This window comes from Heloderma suspectum, chromosome 6 (genome assembly GCF_057233095.1).
Source record: "Heloderma suspectum isolate Gila_16-S chromosome 6, 16-S_ref, whole genome shotgun sequence".
NCBI classification, from domain to species: Eukaryota; Metazoa; Chordata; class Lepidosauria; order Squamata; family Helodermatidae; genus Heloderma; species Heloderma suspectum.
Window position 1 is genome coordinate 63,615,058 of NC_139463.1, and position 26,921 is coordinate 63,641,978.

At 45.3% G+C, this 26,921-nt stretch overlaps 1 protein-coding gene across 1 annotated transcript in view; it reads left to right on the forward strand.

Moving 5' to 3' along the window:
* Positions 1-18,694, forward strand: part of RAPGEFL1 (Rap guanine nucleotide exchange factor like 1) — an 85,149-nt gene extending 66,455 nt beyond the window's left edge. Inside the window, exons 11-15 of the mRNA XM_084808252.1 lie at positions 3,080-3,130; positions 5,532-5,619; positions 6,518-6,582; positions 15,808-15,862; positions 18,570-18,694. Coding sequence (XP_084664378.1) covers positions 3,080-3,130; positions 5,532-5,619; positions 6,518-6,582; positions 15,808-15,862; positions 18,570-18,694 — 384 coding nt within the window. The remainder of the gene's footprint in view (positions 1-3,079; positions 3,131-5,531; positions 5,620-6,517; positions 6,583-15,807; positions 15,863-18,569) is intronic.
* Positions 18,695-26,921: the final 8,227 nt, after the last annotated feature.

Consider the following 26,921-nt stretch of genomic DNA (forward strand, 5'->3'; position numbering starts at 1 on the left):
GGCTGAGAGTCAGTGACCTGGTTTGCACGGTCAAAACAGCTCACTGTCGGTTGTTCTAAGACACAGCGGGCGCCAGTGTGTGTCAGGCGGGATTTGCATATTCAACACCTGCTGTGTGAACCCAGGGACTGTGGGTTACTGATCTGCTGTTGGGTTATGCGAGAGTTGTTTAACTCTCACATAACCCGTGGTCACCAGGCATGACATGACAAGCTGTGGCTGGACGTTGAATATGCCAGTCCTGCCCGGCATGCACACAGTGGGCTGTTTTGATTATGTGAACCAGGTCATTACGTCTCTGAATTCCAAATTATTCTGGGGACAAACCTCAGAGGAAAGCCATCACATGCATACCCTGGTAGAGGGCTTCAAGAGGTGTTAGAGACACAATGCTGGACTCTATGGATTTTGATCAGATCCAGCAAGGCAATTCTTATATTCTTCTGGATGGTATTCATATTTGTTTCACTATTATGCTGTGTTTGTTAAAATTATGTTTATACTTTTGTAAGCCATCTTGGCTGCTTTTTTTAAGCAGAGAGGCAGCGTGGAAAATGTTAAAACAAGTTTTTAAATTCAAAAATCTCACAATAGCTCAAAACACATTTAAGGATGGAAAAGTCCTGGGTTTTCTTCTCCATGAACTGAACCTGCCACGCCCTTGGGTGTTAAGGGCAGGGCCTGTTGTCGGACAAGTAATTGCACAAGAGATCTCACTCAGAAACAAGCTGTGCAGTGGGGTTAGCTAAACACCAACACCTTGGCTGACTCATCGCACAAGGCAAATCCTGCTTGGCATATTTTGCTGGGTTGATTCATCCATCCCAAAAGTAGCAAAAAGGTTACCACAGGGCAGTAGGAGATGCTCTTCTATTGCATACACAACTCACTCATCTTATACATACTGCTGGTATAGATTTGGAGGTGTATGTTATACATTGAAGTCTTAGGTTACTATTATCTTAAGCTGCTGAGGCTGTAACCAGCTGTCTACCCAATTCTAGATGTGGAGCATCTCAACTCCAGCCTAAAATACTGCATTTAAGATGGGACTTTCTGCTTTTGTTTTAAATGCAGGATCATGACAGACTCCCTTTACACACGCTTCCTTCCCTCCCTTTCCCCCCTCCTTTTCCCCCTTATCTGGCTCTTCCATATGTTTCATTATACAGCCACTAGATGGTGCTGTGGTCCAGCTCCTCTTATTGCCTGTTTTCCTCTTTTCACAAGGAAACTCAAGCAGAACTCGAGTGCTGTAATTTGATAGCTTATTATGTCCAGTCTTTAAAAACTTGGAATAAAGGTCATTTAGTGTAGGAGATGCCTTGGAGGTTAATGATGAGATAGGCAGGCTCCTAGTATTTCTACCAGGTTATCCAGTCTAGAGGCTTCATATTGCTTGCCATTTGGAGGGACCAGTGTTGCACTCTCCTGTTCCTTTCTGCATCTGAAGAGGGCTGTGAGGCCTCATTGCCCATGGTCCTAGCTACTTTGGTAGGGTATATTCCAACCTCAGCACCATTAGTTAGTTGCTTCAAACTCTGGAGTCCCCGACAAAGAGCTGGCTTTGAAATCAACCCTGCCAGACAAGCTGCTTTTAAATGGAAGGCCATTTTAACTAAAATTAGTATTAGGCCATCAAATTAATTGAACTGACTTTGAAATATGTGTAGTCTGTAGTTCCATCACATGTGACAAATGCATACATAACTGTGCATGTAGCAAAATATACACATATACATTTGTTTCATGTGGTTCAACTGCATGTGTGATTTATCCTATTTCTTACACAAGAATTCTTGTCTTAAGAACATAAGAAGAGCCATGCTGGATCAGGCCACAGGTCAATCTAGTCCAGCATTCTGTTCACGCAGTGGCCAACCAGCTGTCAACCAGGAACCCACAAGCAGGGCATGTGTGCAACAGCACCCTCCCACCCATGTTCCTCAGCAATTGGTGTACATAGGTTCACTACCCCTGGTCCTGGAGGTAGCACATAGTCATCAGGACTAGTAGCCATTGATAGCCTTCTCCAGGAATTTGTCCAGCCCCCTTTTAAAGCCATCCAAATTGGTGGCCATCGCTACATCCAGCGGTAGTGAATTCTGTAGTTTAACTATGCGTTGTGTGAAGAACTCCTTCCTTTTATCTGCCCTGAATACTTCCATTTAAGGATGCACATGATTGTAGCCATGCAGCATGAACCTATGCATGTTCACACAGAAGCAAGTAACACTGAGTTCAGTGGGACATACTCCTATGTAAGTGTCCACAGGATTGCAGTATCAATTACTGAAGTGGTTAGTGGGACCAGTGCCAGGAACTCTCCTAATGCTATATACTTCCCCAGCCTGTTGCCCTCCAAATTTGGCTAGCGCGGATATCGTCATCCAAAACATCTGGAGGGCAACTGGTTGGAAAGGCACAAATACATGTAATGGTGGCCCAGTTACCTTTGTGGGGCAGTAGCGGGGACATGAAAAGGTGCTTTTGAAGGTTAGAATCTAGGTAGAGAGGTGGCAGAAAGGGGGGAGGCACAACCCTTTACTCCTTCGGTTTCCCCTGCTCCAAATGGCCTCTCCCCTAGCTGATTTTCCTCTTGCAGAATTTCAAAAGTGTCTTCCCTTATACCCAGTTCTTGAAAATTGGGATGGGATATGTTGCATTTGAGAGTGCATGTTAAATGAAATCTATGACACTGGGGATGAATATGAAGTTTTAATTTGGTTTGGTTTTGTCCGGTACATCCAGTTGCCCAGTTAAAATTATGCAAGGATTGTGAGCTAGGGCACTTGTGACACTTATTACCCATTTTCCTCAAGCAAAAGTCTTTATTCTTTGGTCATAGCAATTGGAAGAAGGAATGGTGGAAAGCATGCCTTCCTCTTCCATAAATTGTAGTGTGCCTGGATTGTTTTCCGCAAAAATTAAAAGATAACGCACCTATATGTTTTGAGGAGCACATGGCAGCCCTCTGTCCACATAGTTTATCCCACATAAATTACACAAAACAGAGTGGACTACTGGTTCTTATTTTAGAACATTTCTCTCTCTCTGAATATTTTTGTTTGTTTTCCAGAAGCTTCCAGGGAAATTTAAGAACCTGTTCCGAAAATTTGAGAACTTAACCGTAAGCCATTTACAGTTCTTCTGTTAATAAACTAGTGTAAAGTGGTGGTTAAGCATATGAGACATGGGGTGCTTCCAAATGAGGCTTTTTTATCATGCCACTGCCCTGCCTCATTCACAGAATTTTATAGGGGTTCCAGATGACGTGGTATTTCTCTTGCAACTTTCCTCTGTTTTCCTGTTGCTTCTTCTGTCTTTTTTCTTTCCACAAAAAAGTTAAGGAAAAAAGATGAAATAGCTGCATAATGCTCTCTGATAGTTAGCACTAGGACCGCCCTGTCTGGAAGCACCCATGAGCTAGAAAGTTCCCAGTGAATTCCCCCTCTGTCCTTAGGCAAGTCAGAGACCTGGTTCACAGGTGAAGGTGGCAAATCTTGAGTTAAATGACCCATGGTTTGCTGTGGCGCATGCCAGGCACATTCCACCACCATTTTCCTCATGTACCCTCCAGTCAGAGGAGGCTGCGTATGCAAAATGGTGGTAGAACATGCCCAAAACAGACCACAGCAAATTGTGGGTTAATTAAAAAATTAATTCATGATTTGCTGCTGTTATGTGCGAACCGGCCCAACGCCTTTTTATCTCAGTCTAAACAATGTCTAAGGGTGTTTTCGGATAGATTGCTCCTGTCACTACCAGTCCAAAGACTTTGTGCAGCGATTCCATCTTTTCCTTCTTTAATGAAAAAAGATGGAAGAACTAGTGAGAGAACCTGGGAGGGTTACAAGTGAAGATGTTGTCATCTGGACCCCCCTCCCAATAAAATGATGTGAATGGGGCACAGCGATTGCACAATAAAAGTCTCATCTGGAAGCACCCTAAATTACAGGATTATGGTCCAGTCACTGAGATAATGTATGTGTATGTTTTTAGCAAATTAGGAAATATACTATGTAAACATGTGAAAAGCAAGTCATTTAAAAAATTTATATATGAAATTCATTACCCGCTTTTCATTATAAAATAATACAAACTGGGGTACAACAAATAAAACATAATGACCCTGTTCAGACATCACGCTAGCCCATGATGGTTAGCGTTTTTGAGCTCCTCCATGGCTTAGCGTGATGTTTGAACAGGCCCCTGTCGTTAACAGAGCACTACCATAGAGCTCCACGGCAAGAGCAGCTGAAAATGGCCATTATGGGAGCAGCGCTGTTGATGGCTGTTGGAGGCCATTTTCTTCTTTCTTTCTGATTCCGTTACAGAAATAAACAAAAAATAAATAAAAATGTTGAAAATTTGCACCAAATCACCATATCGGTAAAATGTGCATTTGTGCAAATGCACATTTGCACAAAATCGCTGTATTGCTGATATGGCAATTTTACGCAATTCTGAAGTGTTTTATTTATATTTTTGCTTATTTTTGTAATGGAATCAGAAAGAAAGAAGAAAATGGCGGCCATCAGCAGCCCCACTCCTATAATAGCCATGTAAGCTGCCGAGGCTGCTGGGATGCATGACGCAGAGGTTGGAGGACTGCAAGACGGTACATAGTTAGAGAGGCTAACCACCCTGCAGGCCATGGTTAGCTGCACATGTGGCAGGAGCTTTCGTAGTGGTTAGCACTAACCACCCTGCAGCATAGTTAGCCTGAACAGGGTCTATAAAATCATACAACATATATTTATATATATCTTCATCCTCAGGATAAAGCACAGGTCTTTTGCCCTTTGATAAGCTCAGGTTTGGGTGTGAAACATCACACCCACCCTTCCTAATGCAGTCATTTCCAGATGGTGTTCCAGGAAACCCTGAGGCTCCTTGGAAGCTTACTGGGGTTCCTCACTGAGAAAATTGGTAGTGGCAGACAACTTCCCTGAAAGAGGGGCCCACAACCTCTGATCTTCCCTTGCAATGTGCAGCTGTGGGAGAATGTTGGGTAAGTACTAGGCTGCACTCTCAGTTCAAGTAAGGTAACAGGCCCAGAATCCCCTGCAGTATGTACAAATTATTTTACGGACAAGTTGGTGTGAAAAGGGTTCTCTGATGGTAGGGTGTTTGGAAAACCACTGCCTGAATGAATGAATGAATTGGGGATATGGGTTTTCCATCGTGAGGGTCACAGATAAAAATAAGAGTTTTTCCTTTCTCTCCAGCTTTTCCTTTAGATTCCTGCCCTTTAGCTTGAAAGAAAACTTAACGTTTCTAACCTGTGTGATGGCAGGGATGACCTTGAACAGTCTGAGCCCTGTCAGGTTTTCTGCATCTTTTTTTTTAAAATGCAAGCTTAAAAAATCTGATCTTTTCATACGTGCATGCTTGCTTGGCAATGCTGACTAACAGAGTTATTTTTTTCAACACTATGACCTCAGCCATCCCTTGGCAGCAGCAGTTGGCTCTCGATCTTCCTGCAACCCAGAAACAACGGTGTCTTTTTCCCCCCTTTTGCATTGCAGGACCCCTGCAGGAATCATAAAAGCTACCGAGAAATCCTCTCTAGGATGAAGCCCCCCATTATCCCTTTTGTGCCCCTCATCTTAAAAGGTGAGCGATGCCTGCTGCAGCCAGGGCCCTTGCTGTCCTTGAACTGGGGTGTGTGGAAAGGGGTGTCTCGGCTGTCCTAATCTGGGCTTAATTGTAAACTAGGGGCATCTGAAATAATGACATCCCTCTCTCTCTAAAAGACATTTCCCAGCATTTGTCATACTCTAGAGCAGCATTTCTCAACCAGGCGCCCCCCAGATGTGTTGGACTACAACACCCATCACCCCAAGCGAGCAGCTGGCTGGTGATCATGGGAATTGTAGTCCGACACATCTGGAGGACATCAGATTGGGGAAGCCTGCTCTAGTTGTCCAAGAAACAGAACGCAGAATAGGTCTATACAGATGATCGGGGGGGAGCTGTACAGGTAGGACTTGATTCCTAATCGTTGGGTCACCAGGGAATAGGGAACAGGTCTGGCCCACCTCCCAGAAGCAACTGGCAGTGTCTCCTTTATCTTCTCCTATATACATGGATGTTTTCCATTCACTCCTAAGCCTGATACCCAGGGGCCCAGCCCTCATGGGATAAGATCCTATAAGGGTGGGGTGTGAGTGTTTGCACAGAGTGTGTTTCAAAACACATCACCACCTGCACCCTTGCAGTATATAAACCCTCTCACACATGTACCTAGCCCCCATCGTAATGACAGATATTTTGCTGGTTGTAATAATTTAAAAGGGAAAGTGCCTCTGAGCATACACAGAGTTCTGTTTTCTGTCATTTAATTACCACAATCTTTCCCAGGCACCTGGGAGGAGGGGGAGGGGCTTCCAGGCCAGAGACCAGGGTTACAACCAGGCACCTTTTAAAAATTAGAAATCAGCCGTTTGCGAAGCTTCCAGTCCTCCTTTCTCAGTTCACTTTTCCCCCTCTTTTTTTCTTCTAACTCTCTCAGACCTGACATTTATGCATGAAGCTAGCAAAACCTTGGTGGATGGACTGGTCAATGTAGAGAAGCTGGTAAGAAAATACCTCACTCCCCCCCCCCATCCTTCCCCACTTCCCTGAATATTCTGTCTTTGGTAGCAGTCACAATGTCCTCACTTCTTCAGTCTGTATAATGGGAATAATAACTCCACAGAATTGGGATGAATCCAAAGGCCATCTAATGCAGCCCCTTGCATGAGGCAAACTGATATGCCCTAAAGTGGGATGTTGTGAGGCTGAATAAAAAAGCAGGATTGTAAAGCATCTGGCACATTTAGAAAGTGCTGTATTAGTTATAATGGTTGCAAAGTTAGGGGTGGGAGCAAGCAGGAAGCACGGCCGAAGCATCTATTGCAGAAATGAGACATTTACCCCAAGCAGCTGTTCCTGGTATCAGCTTCAGCCATTTTGCCAGGTCTGGGGCATAAAGAAGCTGAAAGCAATCAAAGGTAGGAGGTGCTCTAAAATTTGGCTGTCTCTCTTGCTGAGACCCCTTTACCACCATGATGAAGATGATGATGTGGGATAATGCTGCCATTTTTTTTAATGGAAGAAGCGGTAGGATGCATTTATATAGTATCTATTTTTGTTTCCAGTTGATGTCAGATTTGCTGCTGGGTATTTACCACCACCACCAGCAAATCAGTGGCCAAAATTGAATTAATTTTAATTCCTTAATTTTAAGGGACGTGTTTTATGCATGGACCTAAGATGAAGTATAAATTAAAACAAAAAACATTACCCTGTAGGTGCCCTTCTTTTTTCAGCCCAGGGTGCTTCCAGATGAGACTTTTATTGTGCAATCATCCAGCCTCACTCATGGAATTTTACAGGAGGTCTAGATGAAGTAGTCTTCCACTTGTAACCCTCTTGTGTTTTCCTATTACTTCCGTCTTTTTTTCTTACCAGAAAAAAATCTGTTAAACAGGAAAAGATGGAATGGCTGCACAATACCTTTTGATTGTTAGTGTTAGGAGCCCTCTGGGGGTGTCATCACACAAGGCAGAAATCCCACATCCCTACCGGGCTTTCTTCTTCCATAGACCTTCCAGCATCGCAATCGGCACAATACATGTGCCTCCCCCTTTTGGTTTTTTTGGCCGTTTCCCTTGTGCGGAAGTTCCCTGTGTTCCATGTATACTAGATGGTGCTGTGACATTACAGTGATATTGCGGGTCCCAGAATTACACGTCCTCTTTGATAGTGGTATAATTTATTACTACATTATCGGTGAGTTAAATAATTGCGGGATAAACCTAGAAAACCTCAGGAGAGGCATGGGAGGAGGATGAAGTCATGAAAAGGACCCACAAACTTCTGGGAGTGACCCTGCAGGAGTGAATGATAAAAGCCTCGTGTGATGGTGCCCTGTATGGAAGCACTCATTGTCTAGAAAGTTTCTGTGTAGCCATAAAGGAGAAGTTATTCTCATCTGCAGTATTCAGCTAGGAAGTTTCTTGTTCCTGATGTATATGCTTAGAGGTCTTGTGATCCAGGATCCTTCCTTTCCCTTCAGCATCTGAGGAACCATGTGTCAAGGCCTCCTTGGAGGTCTCTCTCTGTCTAAACCAATAGCCAAATCCAGACACAGACAAAGGAATTCCTTTCAAAGCTTTATTCCTCTTTTACAACTTAACAACTATACCGATTGCAACTAGATCTGAGCAGCACAGTACCTATGCCCTAAGTTGGAACAGTTGGTCCCCGTTTGAAAGGGAATTACTGGCAGACCCCTGAACTTAAGGACGGGACAGTCCCTCCCCTTTTCCCTTGGATCCTCTGGGCACAGCTGTTGTTTGCGCGCCAACCGGGCACTCCGCCTCCTTTCTGCGCCCTCCATTTGGCGCCACTCTCTGCGTCGGCGTCGTGCATCCACCAAGTCTGCTATCTGCGCTCTGTCACTCCCTGGACTGCTATCTAAGCTAGGAATGCTGGTGGGAGGAATCTCCGTCAGCTGTTGGTCCTGGGAAGGAGGAGCGCGCTCCTCTCCCAGGAGCGACTGCTCTTCCTCAGAATCAGAACTACTCTGGGATTCTATGGGCTCAGTGTCCACCCTGACACCATGGCATAAAACCCATTCAAGTCAGAAGCTGATTCCTTCTCCTGGTGGGACAAGCCCACCTTTGGGACCTGATGCAAATGAATGGAAGTCATGCAGCAGCCATTTGGTGCTTGCAATCTGGTGTACTCCCCAATATTTCACACATCAAAAAGGGGATGCGGTTGTAACATCCTTTTTCTCACACCAAGGGGCACTTGTGTGATTTCCGCCTGCCCCCCATCCCCACAAACACACTATTATATTTTGCTGAAAGATCTCCTCTGCTGTTGTACATAATATTAATTTACTCTGCAATAGTCTCTCCTTCACCCATTTAAAAGCAGAGGTTATTTGTTCTTTTGATTAAATATATAATTAAAGATACAAACCTGTGTACACTATGGTGTCTTGAATATTCATGCATTGCATGTGCATTTATTTGTATGTATATTAGAGACAAGATACGGTACCCCCTGACCCTGCGCTCCCAGGGGTTTAACTTATAGAGTTCTGGGAGAGAAAGGAGGTGGAGGGAGCAATCCTGTGGCTGCTAGACAGTGTCTAGACAGCCATAGGATTTTTCGGTTCCCAGAAACCTCACTTCCCAGCCCCTCCCCTGCCGCCTCGTAGGCAGCACAGTATGTCCCCATCTCCATGCTTGTAAGAGCAGTGCAGAGTGGGTTAAAAGGGGGCGTTCCCAAGATTGCGCCCTGAGCTGTGCACAAATGCCCTCTCAAAATTCTCCACCTGATTTGTGGCCAGAGAAATTGGTGGGGGTGGGGGAACACGCTATTTCACCAAATTTCTCCAGGAGAGGGAGAATCTGAAGCGGTTTCTTAGGGTTGGGGATCACCATTAGCAGTACTACCGTTCCTTTCTTTTTTCCAAAGCTTTGTGTTGGTGGTTTTTTGCTGCCACTGCAACTGTGTTGGCTACCATTTTGCCTCCTTCTCCCTGTGGGATGGGGTGAAATATGGACATGACCCCCGCCCCCCCAAATGGTGGAGGATACTTGGGAGAAAATTCCGCAACTTGGCCTTCTTTTCCTTGGGGGCTGGGCATGAAGAAGAGAAGAGAGAACGCCAGCAACTCACACTTAAGAATATTTTTAACAAGCATCCTGCAGTGGCGAAATAGGGATAAAATAGGGCAGTGGATTGCGAGGAAAGGATCCCTGCAAACAGGAATTGTCCCTGGTACGTAGGGACAGTTGGCGCATATGGAGTCTTACCCTGGAAGGTGTGTGTGCTCCTTGTCGGCATCTCTGAGGTAGGTCAACGGCGTGAGCTGGAGCAGCAGGCAGAAGAGCAAGGTCTGTTGAGTAGGCAAGGGCAGAAGTCTGGTATTTACGCCAGGCTGGGCCAGTCCAGAAGCTCCATACAGTCTGATGATTGCAGGGGCCAATAGTGCACACTCTTGTCCCCTTCAGCGTCTGAAGACCGAAGTAGGCATGATGTTGGGAGATACATGACCGCACCTCCTGCCGTTTTTTAAAAGTTTGATAGGAGCAGTGAAGGGGGTGGGGGATCCAACCCTGGGGGAAGGGTGTTTTTTTTAAACCTTTCTCTCTGTGCTGTTTTCCCACAGAAAATCATACAAATGCCACACGGCTCCTTCACACGGAGCTTTTATCCTGCTATTGAGAGTGCTCACTCACGGAGGCTTGCGGGCCCTTTAGATGATGTCGTCAACCTCCAGGGTGTCTCCCGCACTAAATGCCCTTTATTCCGTTTTTAAATAGATCTGAGATAATGAGCTATCAAATTACTCCACTTGTGTTCCGCTTGAGTTCCCTCCGTGAAAAAGGAAAAGCCGCGAGAAGAGGAGCGAGATCAATGAAACATGGAAGACTCAGATAAGGGAAGAAGGAGGTGGAAAGGGGAGAGGGAAAAGGAAGCGTGTGTAAAGGGAGTCCATCGTGATCCTGCATTTAAAGCGGAAGCAGAAAGCCACCTTTTAAATGTGGGGTTTTAGACTGGTGTAGAGATGCTCACAGATGACAAATAGGTATCATGCAGGTTTAACTGCATGGCTAGAGGCCATGTCCCTAACTCTGTGACCCAAGGAGAAACTGATATAGAGGTCTTAACCTGCTTCTGGTGGTTGTTTTTTAATTCTTCGCTCCCCACCTTTCCTGCTCATGCCGGCCGGGTATACGGAGAGCTGCAAAGAGCCTGCAACGTGATTTTTGTCCCAGCTGTGTATCTGGGGAGTAGCTGGAATGGTTGGCGTTTAGCATCAGACCCCGCCAGGCAAATGCAGCACGATTCAGTGATGGTGTGAGTACTCAGGTGGTCTCTCCCCAGCCGCCCTCCCCCATCCTTCCCCTGCCCTCAGGGGATTAACTAGGAGTTGGTCCTCTGTACTGTTTCTAACCCAATGGGACAGTAGAGTTGCCATGGTAACAGCTTCATGTTAGCTCCTCCAGCAATCCTTGTCAAGAAACAAGCGTGTGGCTGTGTGTGCATGTCTGTGCCAGAGTTGGCCCAGATTTTTCTGGCCCCTGGGGAGGATGGGATGGTGGGGGAGAGAAACGAAGCTACGTCATTGTCAGCTAAGCCCTAATTTCCCTCCCAGTTCACCCCTGTTTAAATGCACGCTGTGCGAAATACAGAATTATTCATATGCCGAGCATTTGTCTCCTCCAATATAATGCATTCCAAACAAAGAAATTTATACGGAAGTGCTTATTTTGCAGAATGTGAAAATCTGCCTACTTTCTCTTTGAACCTGTTTTTAAAAAAATGTTTTTAATGGAATCTGGGTGGGATGGGGGTTTCTGTGGTAGGAGAAAGGAACAATGTCATGTTGTTAGGACTGATTTGTGAGTGAGAAGCAATATAGGATTCTGTAGGAAGAAAGAGTGGAGAGCTTATGAAGGAAGAGAACAGAGCCATACAAGGCAATGGAACCCCACCCTTTAAACACCATGGATTGCCTGCATATAGCTTGAGCAATGAGAACTAGAAACATGATTTTCAACTGCAGACTCTCAGGAATCCAAAATATGTGCTGTAGAGTTTCCAGCCATTTGCTGGGGGCTGTAAGAACACAATTCTTCTTCTGTCACTGACCAGTTGGGACATTGCTATGCTTCAGACAATGGGGACATTCTTATGCCTCCAGAAGGAAGCAATATCTACTGCCTGTGGTTAATTTGCAGCACTTGCTGCTCAGCGGTGGGGCTTCATTTATGGCAGGGGTTCACCTCATTTTCAGTGCCAAGGCTCACCCAAGGATATGTGATAATATAATAATATGGAGGACTGGCTCTGAATACATGCCAACTCTCACTCTTTCACTAGTGAGAGATCACAACCAAACCCACCCTCCCCAATACCTGTTAGGGCCTAAAACATGAAAGCGCTGTGAATTAATCTCAGATACATGTGTGTGCTTGCATGTAGGGAGCCATCTTCCCTCAAGAGGAAAATTAAATTTTATCAGCAATAAATAATATTTGTTGCTAGAGCAATGCGGGCTTCTGTGCCTGTTACAGCTGTAAGTATTGCACAGATGGTGGTGGGGTAAGTGTCACAAGCACTTACTGGATAGTGCCTGTGACATCCCTATTGATGAGTGGTACAGCTGAAAGTGACTTTCATACATTTAAGTCAAATAATATACAGCAACAGTGAGGCAGCAGGGCCTACTCTATCAGCCTGCCTGGGGAGAAGTGCTGCATGCCTCCTCCTTCCCAGAAGTGCCCCCCATTTCTCTCTCGCCATTCCACCTAGTTATAACAATTCTGTGACATTATATAAGAATTGATGCCAAGATTTGCTTGCTTTGCTCTTCCCTCCCCACCCCTTTCACCCTTTGTATTGTGCGTGCCAGACTGTGTACTATTCCTTTAAATTGTCAGCTGCCTTGAGTGCATTGGCTAAAGGCAATATATAAAATAGCAAATTTTTAAATACAAAAAATGCAAACCATTTTAAAAGAGGTATTCCAAGGTGATGCCTGCTGTGGCAGATGCATGTATCATTTAAAAACAAAATCCACCTTTTTTCTACAGAAGTATTTCTTTTTCTTATGTGTAAATTTGTGAATTTTTAGTCAATTGCGTAGTCAAGTAAAACTCACAGGATTAATGGACAAAGATCTCTTTAATTAGGGTGACAGGCCTAGTCCCCCACCCAACCACCCAAATTTTTTAGTCAGTGCTCCTAACAAATTCCTTTAAAATTCCTGAAAGCCAGGCTTATGAAATGGACCCCGTAGAATCGGGTGGTGAAGAGAGCAATACATCAAGCAAGCCCTGGTTTGAAATTTGTAGGTGGAGGTTCAGCATAAACGTCTCAGTTTTGTCCAATGGAGATGGTTTCCCTGAACTGTTTAAATAAGATGGTGTAAGGCTCCCTCTACCGGTGTAAAGCTGTAAAGATATAATATGCATCCCACTGAGAAAAATGTATCGCCTTATACAGAGCCTAGAACTGGTCATCAGCAACTAGTTTTACAGTAGCGGTATTTTGAAGGGAGAATTGAGTGTGGTAGGCCAGAGGGCCTCCCACCCTCCCCAAAAGTGGACTGCCAACTATCTGTTTTCTTCTCTTGCTCCTGGGTTGGCAGCAGGGGGTCCGCTGCTACTACTCAGGGAGACATATTTTGCCTTCAGGCTTCTAGTTGCTGACTCCTACCATAGTATAATGTTTAGGCATTAATGAGTAATTACTCACTGGGTGAATTTGCATGTCACGCTGAGCCAGCCTGAGAATAAGCCACCATGGTTGTTCGCTCACTAACCTGATAGGCAAGTGGGCACTCTGAAACTTCCCGTGGCTTGCTTCCCCTTCAGCTGGCTCCCGGCATGTATCCCACATGCCTTTGTGGCAGAACTCCTCATTTCCTCGGTCCATGCGTCAGCACCCTTCCTGCAATTGGTCCGCTGCGGTTGCTGGCTAGAGAGGGAAACTTCCCCCGCCCCAAGATCAGATCGTCAGATGGAATTAATTTTCTGAGCCCCGAAGAACACAGTAACACGTTCATAAACTTAGAAAAAGACCGCCTGTACACTATTTAGCCCAGCATACGGATATCCCGCTTTTGTCAAAGTCCTTGTCAATTTCATCCTTCACTTCAGTGCTTGGATTGCTAGCGAACCCCCCACTTTTTTAAAGGTTGCTTCATGTAATACCGAAGTAATTACACCTGCCTGAAAAGCTCCTGAAGTTGCCAGCTGCTTTCGGCTCCCCTCACCCCATTGTGCTTGTTGCTTTTTTCCACTGGTCTCCATTGTTAGCTGTCAGATATACACATAGGTTACAGAGCAGTGATCAGGATCGATAAAGATGTGCAGATTTCAAGGCAGACGAGTGAGGGGGATTGGTAAAGATATGCAAATTTCAAGGCAGACAAGTGAGGGGGATCGGTAAAGATATGCAAATTTCAAGGCAGACAAGTGAGGGGGATCGGTAAAGATATGCAAATTTCAAGGCAGACAAGTGAGGGGGATTGGTAAAGATATGCAAATTTCAACGCGGGAACGCAGAAGTGGAGGATAAAATTATTCAAATTTCAGAGCCATGTGCTCTCACACAAGACCTTTTTTTTAAGGTGGGTGGGTGGTCATGTCGTGCAAATCAGGTCAGTAAGTAAATAAGATAATTAGGGAAGTTTTTTCTCCAAGTACCATTTGACAACAAGGGGAAGAGCTTTCTCTGTTGTAGTAATCCAATTGTGGAACACCACGGAGGTACAGTTAGCGCTGAGATTATATATTTCTATTAACCATCCTATTCTTTCAGACTAGGATAGGACATAGTTTTCAGTAAATGAAATAAATCACACATATATTTGTTTGTTCATTAAAATATTTTTATACCACCCTTCATTTTACGATACCAAGACAGTATACAAAATATAATTTTAAAATCCCAATATAAAATAAAAACAATAAAACATCAACTATAACAACTAAGGCAGGTAATACATAAAAAGAGAGTTCACTTAGGGCGCAATCCTAAGTAGATAGGCGGCCGCCTCTGACCTCGGAGGTGACCGCCTATCCAAGGCAGGAGAGGCATAGGGGGGGATCGTTCCCTCTGCGCCTGTCCTGCCTTGCTCTTTTTCGCTAGACAGCCATTTTCGACTGTCTAGCAGCGGGGGGGCCAACCAGAAGAGGAAGCTGCTGTACAACACATAGGATGTGTCATACGCGCAGCTTCACTCTCCCCGCCCCGGAATGCCCCCAGCCCCGCCCCTTTTCAGTTGCTCTGCACTCATCTTCTGAGCGCAGAGGATGGGGCTTCTTCGCGCTGTCTCCAAGGCAGTGCAGATTATGGAGGTTGGATTTCCGGGAACTGACCTTGGAGTGCAGGCTCCCAGGTCAGTTCCCGGAATAAAGCATATCCTATGGCCCACTAGACAGTGTCTAGCGGGCCATAGGATTGTTCCCTTAACCAGATTAATAAAGCAGTTTAAAATGCCTAGGCAAACAAATAGGTTTTGACGTGGCACTAAAAACAACATATTTTAAAAGCCTGCAATATATTAAATTTTAAAATCCCTTTATGGTCTTAACTTCTCCATACTGAGAGGAAGTTGAATTCTGTAGAGATTCTGCGTATTTTCTTAGTTTGCATAATCTAGCATTTTAAAAAAAAACTGTTCTGCAGAGTTTATTCCAGCTTTGCTGGGGGTGGGGGTGGGGGGGCTGGCAGCATGGAGCCATGCAGGCCCCTAAAGCCCCATCCTCAACAACTAGAAATTTTATTCTGACTCCCCTCCAGCTTTGGAGGTTTCAGCAGGCATTTCGCTTTCAGGCAAAGTTTGCAGGCTTGAGGAATCAAAACCTCCCCTTTTAATAGATGAGAGCTGACATTCTTAGTAAGCTGATTTCTGCATACCATGCCACTGTTAGAATCATATAATAGGGTTGGGAGGGGCCTAGAAGGCCATCGCATCCAACCCCATCTTCTATGCTTTACCACCATAAGGAAGTGCCCATTTTGCCTCCTATCCAGCTCCTGTGCTGGGTATTTCTGTGGCTGTGGAATCCGATGACTTTCTGTGATGTTGCTGAACAGATGGTGGATTTTGATGGAAGATGTAAAGGTGTCTCAGAGAAAATAGATTAGGATTCTGTTACAGCTGTTTGCTATAGTAACATCAAGGTTTCTTTGGGGTTTTTTTCAGGATGGGATTCCCAGTTACACGTTTTAAGGTTTGGTGTCTAGAACAATGACGCTTTTCTTCCTCTCTCTCCTCTGCAGCACTCGGTAGCAGAGAAAGTTCGGACAATCAGGAAGTGCCGGAGCCGACCCCTCTGTGAGTATTGGTGGCCCTATTGGGGCTGCCCAGGGATGCAAGTGCAGTCACTGCTGCTCTTCTTGGCATGTTCTCAGTACCAACAGCATGCCAGCTTCTTTACTAAACATAGAAAAGCATGGTCCATGCCTCAGAAAGCTTACAATCAGCATTAGCCAAATAATCCAGAGATGAAGAGAGAACCTCAGGAACTAGACAAGCTGTAATGTGATTTCGGGCTACTCCACACGGAGCTTTTATCCTGCTATCGAGATTGCTCACTCACGGAAGTTTGCGGACCCTTTAGATGACATCGTGAACCTCCAGGGCATCTCCCACCATTTTCCCCAGCCTATCCTGTGTTTGTGTTCCCCCAAACACAAAAAATGTGGTATTTTTTCCAGCCGATGGAACAGAATCGCCATGACCTCCCCTTGAAATTTGTCAGTAGCGCAAAGAAACTGCTGTGTCTGGGCGGCTGTGGGCCTTCGTTTTGGTTGTTGGGGGTGTGGTCAGGATGACAAAGGCATTGAGGATAGGCTGCACGGCGTGTTGCACCTGGGAGATCCTGAGCGGGGATCCTCTTGACAAGGAGGGAAGAACAGGTGGGAGGCACCGGCTGTCAAGCCTGTATGGCCTCTCCTTGCTTGCAAGGAGACTGGGCAGATTTGACAGGTGCAAGGGCAGGAATCTCCCTCCAACTGTGCTCTCTCCTTTTCCTTTCAAAGAGGGAAGGCCGCATGGTTGGGGGGCAACTCCTCCCTCCGCCCAAGCCTTGCAAGGAGCCCATGAAGGCTTGAGTCAGGTGATGGAGGTAGGAGTCACCCGCCAACTGTGCCCTTTCCCTTCCTTGCAAGAAGCCAGTGAAGACTTGAGTGTGTGTGTGTGGGGGAGTAAACGGCAGAGATCTTGACCATATGAAAGGAATCCAGCACCTCGCTGGAAAACTGGTGGCAGAGCCGGGGGACTCTGCCCATGTCACTCACAAGCCAACCACCAGTAATGTCCGAGGGGAGGGAATGAGAAACCAGGGAGGAATTTTCACTATGGCCCCAGCACATGTAATGAATCATAGCAGAAAAGGAGCGGTTTTTCTGAGCAGCTTCCCACCCCCTGTGAAAAGGTAAAACACGGAACATGGCGAGATGGGGACACCCGTATAAAGGGGCATGACCCAATCCTGCATTGAAATCGGATGAGGGAAGCACTGGGATTGTTGGGGATTTCTGCTCCTATGTGATGGAGCCCTTCATCAGGCATTGATGCCCACATATTTGAAGTCTTAACTGCGGCATTGAGGCTAGTAACTGACTTTTTCCTTAAAGACAAACAGCGGATTTCCTTAAGATTCTGCAACACTAACTTCTTACTTCTGCAGTATGGTCATGGACATTCAGCATACACAGGGCATCTCTACATTAAAGAATAAACTCACACCCCTACCAGGCTTTCTTCGTTGTGGAGCCTTTCCACGTTTACTGCAGGTGCCCAGACGGTGACCACGTGATTGCGGAGAGGGGAAGTTTTCAATTTTCAACACTCCATAAGTTCTCAATGAAACAGCACCATCCACTGGCTGTTTGATAGTGCTATGACAAATGTACATAGTGGGGAAAATCCAGGATATATTTAAAAACTTCATTATTTATGGATCTTTTTAACATGGAATAACCCAGAAATACCACTGGATGTGCCTTGGAGGTTGATGACGTTGTGAAAGGGACCCGCAAACCTCCATGAGTGACCCACCACGAGGGCACGATAAAAGCCTTGCGTGATGGTGCCCACACAGCCCTGGGTTTGCATGGCCAACCTGCTCAAAATCCTCAGGATACAAGCTTCAAACATGCAAGCGGAAGTCCCCACCTGGGGGATCTCTTGTTGGGCTGTACCGTTTCATACTGCAGGCAGAGGAATAACATGTTTGAATGTTCCCTCTCATCAAATCCTCCTTACAGAACCAGCACATCAGAAAGAAGCATAATGGCTAGCCATTTTCCTGACCCAGAGACGTTGGGTGTGGAGGGGTATTTATGCATTTATTTATTTAAAACATTTGTAGCGTGCCCTATATCATTAGGATCTCAGGGCAGCATACAGATAAAATCAATTTAAACCGTGTAAAACAATAAATTTTAAAAGCTCAAACATATTAAATCTTTAAGCTAGCTAATACCAATTTAAAATCTAAAACAGTTAAAACAGCGTGCAAACTCAGGGAATCCAATTAGCCCTCAAAGGCTTTGGGGAAAAAGCCATGTTTAAACTTGGTGCTGAAATGAAACCAGTGTCTGCACCAATCAGGCCTCCAAGGGGAGGGCATTCCACAACTGGGGTGCTGCAGGAGTAAAGGCCCTTTCGCACGTCCCACCATAGTGTATGTCCTGCATGTAGGGGATGCATTCAAACATCCAGTCCCCCCTTCAGGATGAAATGGTTCAGTCCCACATCATCTATCAGGTGGAGTTTCCACTTGTGTCTTTAAGGCAGCCTTCCCTAACCTGGCGCCCTCCAGGTTTTGAGCTACAACTCCCATCATCCCTGACCATTGGCTGTGCTGGAGAAGGCTGATGGGAGATGTAGTCCAAAACGTCTGGAGGGCACTAGGGTGGGGAAGGCTGCTTCAAGGTATCTGCTCACGACAGGGGTGTTTCGTTGAGCCTGGAATGGTGTTGGCTGCGCATGTGACGTCCCTTCCTGAATGACACCCCTGTCCTTCTTCCCATAGGCCTGGAAATGGAGTCCTCTCCCCAGCATTTGCAGACAAAAGCGTATGTCCGGCAGTTCCAAGTTATTGACAATCAGAACCTGCTCTTCGAGCTTTCCCACAAGCTGGAGTCAAACAGCCAATGAAGCCGCTGCCCTTAGGTGGCTTTGCATCGCTGGCAAAGAATGTTTACTCTGTGTGATACTCGAGCACTTTTTGGATGTACAGGGGTCCCTCCTAGGGTTTGTCCTGATCAGAGAGGACAGCATGGAGTCACCAGACGGCAGGGATGGCCCAAGACATGTTGGGGCCTGAGGTGGAAAATCGAAATGGCACCTTGCTTTCCTTCTAATTCACATGAGATGCAATCTGTCAGGAAATTCTCCTGCCAGGGCTGGCCCAAGACATTTTTAGGCTGGAGGTGGAAAACCCAAATGGCGCCCTCCCTCCCCTCCCCACCCCACCCCACCCCACCCCTGCCTTTAAAAAACAACCACTATTTAATGATGGACAAGCTGCTGCCCTTTTAATTGCATCTACCACTTTTGCCTAATGGTAGAGCGCGCCCTGTTCCCTGCTCAAGCCTCACTTAAATGATCGGGAGGTGTGCAAGCGTACATTTGAGCAGGGCTTGGGCTGCTGAACTTCCCAATGGATTGCAATGGCAGTGGCCCACTGATCAGATCCGTTAGTCCCTACTCCGCTGCTTGAACGGCGTTCAAAGTCTGCTGCCTGAGGCAGCCCCCTCATCATGCCTCGTGGCCTCCTTTTACGGAGTAGGTAGGACTAAAAATGAAATGGCCAGAGGAGGTGGAGCAGTGTTTTGTGGTGGAGGTCAAGCCAAAACTGGATTTGCTAAACTTGCTTGTAGGTCAGCTTGCCCTGGAGGTCAGTGCCCTGTTCCAGCAGTTTCCCTCCCCAGCAATGAGCATAATGGAACAAGGCCTTGAAAATCATACATTTTGAATCAGATAAATAAGCTTCCAATGTTGTGAATGGGTTACAGTACAGCTGCCAGAGGCGGCATGTGCAGAAATGTAAAGGAGTATTAATTTTCTATCTTTTAATCCTGCTCTTATTTCTACAGTGTTGATGTACATTTATATTTCCACTTTAGAAAGGTTTGATGTATAAACCTTTAAAAATTATTATTAAAGATAACCAGGAGACTCTTGGAGGATTCAGTTCTCAGAGACTGATGATGTTGATAATAATAACTAGTTCAGCTAAGGTGGGAAAATATTTTTGCCTTTCTTATTAAAATCCTGCATCAACTGAGTGTGATGGATGGGACAGCATTCAAGAATTCCCATGATGTGGGATTTTCACAACTGGAACTTTAAATTTAAAATACACATCAAAACTATATGTCTGTTGCAGTTCCTTATTGGGAAATATCTAGACTACAGAGTTTCATTGGCCTGCTGTTATTACTAATTACATTCCTATACTGCCCTGTAGCCGAAGCTCTCTGGGCGGTTTACAGAAGTTAAAACATTACAATATAAAAAGTTTAAAATCCATTTACATAAAAGCACACAGACAATATACACAAACAACATATAACTAAAAACAACTTGGGTCAGTCATAACTAAAGACACATCCAGGACCGATTAAAACTCATCATGTGTTGCCAAATGCCTGGGAAAAGAGAGAGGTCTTAACCTGGCTCTGAAAAGATAACAACATTGGTGCCAGGCGGACCTCATTGGGGAGCTCGTTCCACAGATGGGGGGGCCACCGCTGAGAAGGCCCTTTCCCTCTTTGCCACCTTCCAAGCTTCCCTTGGAGAAGGCACACAGAGGAGGACCTGTTCTGTGATAGGAGCTAAGGAGCTCTTAACAGAAAATCCTTGGCACTCTCACCAAACTACAATTCCCAGGATTCTTTGTGGGAAGCCATGATAGTTAAAGTGGTATGAACCAGAGATAGGGAGAAGGTAGATCTGGACTATACTGCTGAAATGAAGAAAGGTCAAGGCAATCAGGAGTGGATTTTTGTGTGGAAGGACTGTGAGGTCCCTTCAGTTTTGGTATTCCAAATTCCTGGGCTCAGAATTATTTGATTCTAAACTATGTGTTTTGCACCAGCCACTGATTGGTGGATCTCAGGGTTCCAATAAAAAAAAACTAAGTAGATCCCGCAAACCTGCTCACCTATGGTGTAAAGCATACATTTGTAGACTTGATATGTGGTTCTGACTTCTGTTGGGATGTCTTGTATATCCATAGGTGTTGAATACATTTATTTTTGGATGTGTGGGGTGAGGGAAGAAGCCAATATCCCTTCCTCTTGGACCAGATTGTGAATGAAGGTCATTCTTGAGTTTTAGGGTGTCTGCTTCAGCAAATCTGCAGAGCCTTGGAAGGTCAGGGAGATTGCCATCTCAGAGTAGGATGGTGGGGGTTTCTTTATATTATCATGGGAGCATTTACAAGAACATTAGATACATGTTATTATCTCTTGCTATTCAGAGTTTTGATAGTTTATATAGTGATAAAACAGTTTTCATTCTCACTCCTCTAAAGTGCCTTTAAAGCAGGGGGTGAGGAATCTCTGGGCCACTGGACCTCCCAATCCAGCCTTGTGCACCTTCTCAGCCCAGCCCCCCTCCCCCAGGCAGCAATTTGGCTTTTAAAAAAGATTCCATTGGTGCCAATGGAAGCTTTTTTCAAAGCCAAATTGCCATGCAGAGGGTGGTTTTTTGGGGGGTGCTGCAGCTGGGGAGGAACGGATGTGATGGGATTTGAATCCACCGTAGTTCCAAATTAATTAATCTGTAATAAATTATCAAGATTAATATAGGATTGGGAAAATTTTCCATAAACTCTGATTTAAAAAGCAAGTTGGTAGAGGATGTTCTTTTGCTATCCTTCAGCTCTCTGCTCCAATTGCGTAGATAAAAACTTGATCTAAAGTGTACTAAGAGGTTCTTAACCCCTGCTGTCAAGTGATCTTGAGAAGAGACCCTAATTCTCAAAAGCACTGAATTTAATCCGTGTTAGCAATTGTGAGAACAGAACCAGAGATACTAATTATCCTGGATTAATTAATTTGGGATAGGAGTTTGTGGAACTGTCTCCTGCCCCCCAGGTTTTTAGCCAACTTTCTGTGGAACAGACTGCCAAATGCATTTACACCAGTCATTCCCACACATCACTGATAGAAAATTTATATTATGTCTGGATAGGTCTAAACATTTGCTTAGAGAAGCCCCCTATGATAAGACATAAGAACTCCAGATTTTGCCCAGTCCTAAAACTCCTGCATGGAAAAATCATGCCTCAGTGCTCAGTCCCGGAAACCGTGTTCAGCCCTAGAAACTATTTTCAGTGCCATGGTTCAATCCTGGAAATGTGGCATAATAATAAGAGTGCCTCTGAGCATGCCCAGAGTGCATTTCCTGCACTACTGAGTAAACACAGTCCACTTCTACACAGGAGACAAGGCTTTCAGGTTAGAGGGGAAGGCTTGAACCCCAGTGCTTCTCTTTTTAGAAATGAACTGTTTTCCCTGTCACATTTCTAACAGCTTTAATATTTGGTTGAACCTTTGGTAGATATCAAAGAACAAGATATTGGAAAGAATCCTCTTGCCATTTTTCAAATTGATTTTGTGCTTTGCTGCCTTCCCCCCTTCTCTTTGATAAGGGGTGTGTGTGTGTGTGTGTGTGTGTGTGTGTGTGGCGGGGGTTGCCTCTAGTGGCTTTCTGTTCAGGGACTTTTCATTTCAGGGTCTCTCGCTTTTGTCTATATTTCTTTTTCTCTCTCCCGGTGAGAGCTTCAGGTCCTAATGCGAGGATGTGTATATATGTATGTATATATATATTTTTGACAAGACACTCTTGAATTGTACATTTATTTTTTAAAAAAGAGCCTTGTATCATATCAGACCATTGTACAGTGAATTTTCTACTGTTGGAATGAGGAACTGCCTGCCTACACAGCCCCACAAGGTGGAATGTAAGATGTGTTGTGTCATTCTGGGGAAGCTCCATTTATTTTTGGTCTGGCTGTTATTAATTATTATTATTATTATTATTGTTATTGTGTTGCTACAGAAGCACTTGGGTGAGAAGCCAAATGGTGGAAATAAAACATTGTGAAAAATGGGTGACTGGCTTTTGTATAGATCGAGTGTTCATCACAAATCTCTCACCATGCAGAGCTTTTCCAGAGGATTCAAAATGCATTTTTTCCTAGTTGTAATAGAAGATCCAGTACCATGAGGATTTCTCTCTGCTTAAAGGATAACAGCAGGATTTTCTTCTAGGTTTTGTCCTTCTGCCAACCTCAGCCCCCCCCCCCCCGCCTGCTTGCGCAGGGGCAAGTAACGTGGTGCTCAGGGGCACCAATGTGGACACCTTCCCTGGCACCTCCCTGGGCGCCCTACCCCTCCCAGTATTTTTTTTAATTATCACATTTTCTACCTGCAGTTGGGATGGCTTCAAAGTGAAGTGAGAGCCTGCAGCCACTGCCATCTTCATCGTGTCTCTAGGCTGTGCTTGGGGCTCTCATACATTATTAGGAAATGAAGATGTCTGGTGGCTGCAGGCCAGTCCTTTCCTCTGCAGTGTGCCCAGCCACCAAGAAAAAGAAGTGTGCGGGGGGAGAAGGGTCCCTTATCACTTCTGTCTGGTAAGCATGGGTATGGGGGGGGGGGCGAAGAGCAGCAGGAGACCAGGGAGAGCAGTGGGGGTTCTAGGAAGGGCAGTGGTAAGCCAGCAAGGGGTTCAGGGATGCCTATAGTGGAGTCAGAGAAGTCAGTGGGGAGGGGGCTAGGGAGAGAAGGTGGAGCCAGGTAGAAGCGAGCTGGGGAAGATTGTGTATTTGTATGTCTGCCTGGATCGTGACTGCCTGTGTGTGAGGAAGAAATCGTTTAGGGGTGATGCAGAGAGAGGGAGGTTTTGGAGGGATCCTAAAAGAGTAGGAGTAGTTTTTCGTGTGCTTGCAGTGAGGAGAAGAGAGGAACTTGTGTGCGTGTGTGCATCATGATCAGTACATTGCCTGCTTGCTGGGTGTATGTGTCTTTGAGAGAGAAAAAGATGGTGGGAATGAGTTGGCTGGAAGAGAGAAGGGGGTGGGGGAGAGTTTTCCTCCTGTGAAATTGGTTTCTGTTGGTGCAGAAACTGGGTCCAAAGGAGTTCTTTTGTAATAGAATCTGAGGTCATCCTATGAAGCTGATTGGTGGGAGATTCAGGACAGAAAGCAGGAAGTACGCCATGCAGCACATAGACTATGGATTTCACTGCCCCAAGATGTGGGGATGGCCACCAATTTGGATGGCTTTAAAAAGAGGTTAAACACATGGCTACTAGTCCTGATGGCTATACACTACCTCTAGTATCAGAGGCAGTATGCCCATGGATGTCAGTTGCTGGGCACATGCACAGGAGGGTGTGGTTGCACTCATGTCTTTGTGGGCTTTCCGTGGGCAGCTGGTTGGCCACTATGCGAATAGAATGCTGGACTAGAAGGACGCTTGGTCTGATCCAGCATGGCTCTTCCTATGTATGTTGGGGCTCAGCCCCCACATCTGCTTTGCATTCAGTCTTTTGAGCAGGTTACCTGTCCTTTGGGATGCCACTTGCCATGGCAGCCATTTTGCCACTTGCCCTGGCAGCCGTTTTGTGATGGTGCCCAGGACAGTTTTTCAAATGACCAAATGTGCCCATGGACCCAAAAAGGTTCGAGACCTCTGCTCTTGTGTGTCAGTGGTGCCATTTTGGCTACATAAGGACCAGTACTCGTAGAATGAGTTTACTGTGACAGAAATATATAGATACATATAAAGACATATGTGTATACTTAGAATGGATATGGTCTCTTTATCAACTTGCGTTTGCTTCCACACTAGCAGCTCAGTCCAGAATTGCCATCTCTTGTTCATTCACTATATGGAGAATCTAGACAACATTGCTGCCAATGCACTGCATTCTAGTGTTTGCTGTGTTTTCCTCTTGTCTTTTTCAGATCTGAGTTGTGGCCATTTTAAAAATATTAAATGCACTTGCAGAGCCAGCCTGTTCAGGGCTACTGTGCCTTTAATTTAAAGCTTTCTCTTTGCAGCTTTCGCCCCTTTCTTGCTTTTTGTCCAGCATGACAGCAACCTTACTGGTTTCCTCTCTTTCCCTCCCTCAGCTGCAAAATAGAACTATTTTGCAATTCTAAGAAATAGAAATAAAAAATAGACAAAACCAGTGATTAAAGCTTCCTGCCGCTTGCAGGGAACAGGAAGTAATCACAATTACTAAGTACAATTAAGAGGACATTGATCAGTAATACTGCTGTGGTGGTGGACAGGAAGCAATAAAAGAAGCTGCAAGGAAGAAACTACTAATTAAGTTGCAGGAGATCTTTGCTAAACAGGACTTCTGAGTAAATATAGATTTATCTCTGCCATGGGAACAGATGTTGCTGGATAATATAGCACTATATTAAGTGCTGTGTGAAACGACAGTTTTAATTTTGCTTCCAGCTGATTGCTTAAAAGCAATGCTTCTACAGCACTAAGGGGCACTAGTGTAGGAGCAAGAGCATAACAATGGGCAGGCATTCTCCTTGAAATATGGACCTTATGAAACCTGTTGTTGTTCAGTCATTCAGTCATGTCCGACTCTTTGTGACCCCATGGACCATAACACGCCAGGCCTTCCTGTCCTGCACTCTCTCCCGGAGCGTGCTCAAGTTCATATTCATTGCATCGGTGATGCTATCTAGCCATCTCATCCTCTGCCGTCCCCTTCTCCTTTTGCCTTCAGTCTTTCCCAGCATCAGGGTCTTTTCCAGAGAGTTTTCTCTTCGCATTAGGTGGCCAAAATATTTGAGCTTCAGCTTCAGTATCTGTCCTTCCAATGAGCACTCATGGTTGATTTCCTTTAGGATGGACTGATTTGACCTCTTTGCAGTCCAGGGGACTCGTAAGAGTCTTCTCCAGCACCACAGTTAGGAAACCATCAATTCTTCGGCGCTCAGCCTTCCTTAGAGTCCAGCTCTCACAGCCATACATTACTACTGGGAAAACCATAGCTTTGATTAGACGGACCTTTGTCGGCAAGGTGATGTCTCTGCTTCTTACTATGCTGTCTAGGTTTGCCATAGCTTTCCTCCCAAGAAGCAAGCGTCTTTTAATTTCATGGCTACAGTCACCGTCTGCGGTGATCTCGGAGCCCAAGAAAGTAAAATCTGTCACTGCTTCCATTTCTTCCCCTTCTATATGCCAGGAAGTGATGGGGCCAGATGCCATGATCTTCGTTTTTTTAATGTTGAGTTTCAAACCAGCTTTCGCACTCTCCTCTTTCACCCTCAACAAGAGGCTCTTTAGATCCTCTTCGCTTTCTGCCATTAGGGTGGTATCGTCTGCATACCGGAGGTTGTTGATAATTCTCCCAGCAATCTTAATTCCGACCTGTGATTCACAAATGCAAACAGGTATATGCTTGTTACACTCCCATTCTCATAATAAGGATCACTAGCCAAGAAACTTAACATATTGCTGAAGACTTGACTGAAGTCTGCTGTGTTCATTCACTTTGCAATGATCAGTCCTGTATTATTTTAATTGCCGAGAAGATGCTTATCCCACAAACTGGCTATCAACTTCTCAAAATAAGCCTCGCCGTCATGTGAAATGGGAAGCTGCATTTCCTATTTATGCACACCATTACCCTCTCCAAAGTACGCAGCACCTTAGTGTTCATGAATGTGCATTGCAGACAAGACATATCCGTTTCGCCCAGAGATTTCACTTCTAGAGATCCTGTCGAAGGAGCCAGCTCCCTGAGGAGCTGACCCTTCTAGCATCTCGACCTTGTGCTGGCAAACATTAGCAAGGTACCCTTAAAGGGCAACAAATAGGAACAATATGTATTTATTTACCAGGAAAAGCTTCCAGAAAATAGGGAATATAAATAGGGGGGTGCACGGAGCTTATGGGCCCCCCAACAGCATTATATACGCAGGTAGTTTTCAGAACACAAGTGTGTCCTGGGGAGCCCTGATAGTCCCTTGACTTTTACTAGGGTTCTCTGGCCAGATAGGAAATCGTGGTGAAGTTCCCAACACTAGCAATCTTCCAGTGCCATGTGCAGCTACAACGCAACCTCTGAGCGAATCCTCTCTCCAGAACTACAATTCCCAGAGATCCTTAAGAGGCAATCGGACTGACGGGAGGTAAGCGCGGGAGAGACCTCACCGTATCGCGTCATAGCGTGCGTCCCTTGTATGTGTGCACTCTTGGCACAGTTTGTTGATGATAGAAGGAGGGATTTGCTAATGCCCTCTCTGGCAACGGATAGCGTGGCGTTGGGGGATATTGCAAGGTGCGGTGGGCACTAAAGACCAATGAAATATCTCTTGCAAAAAGAAATTACC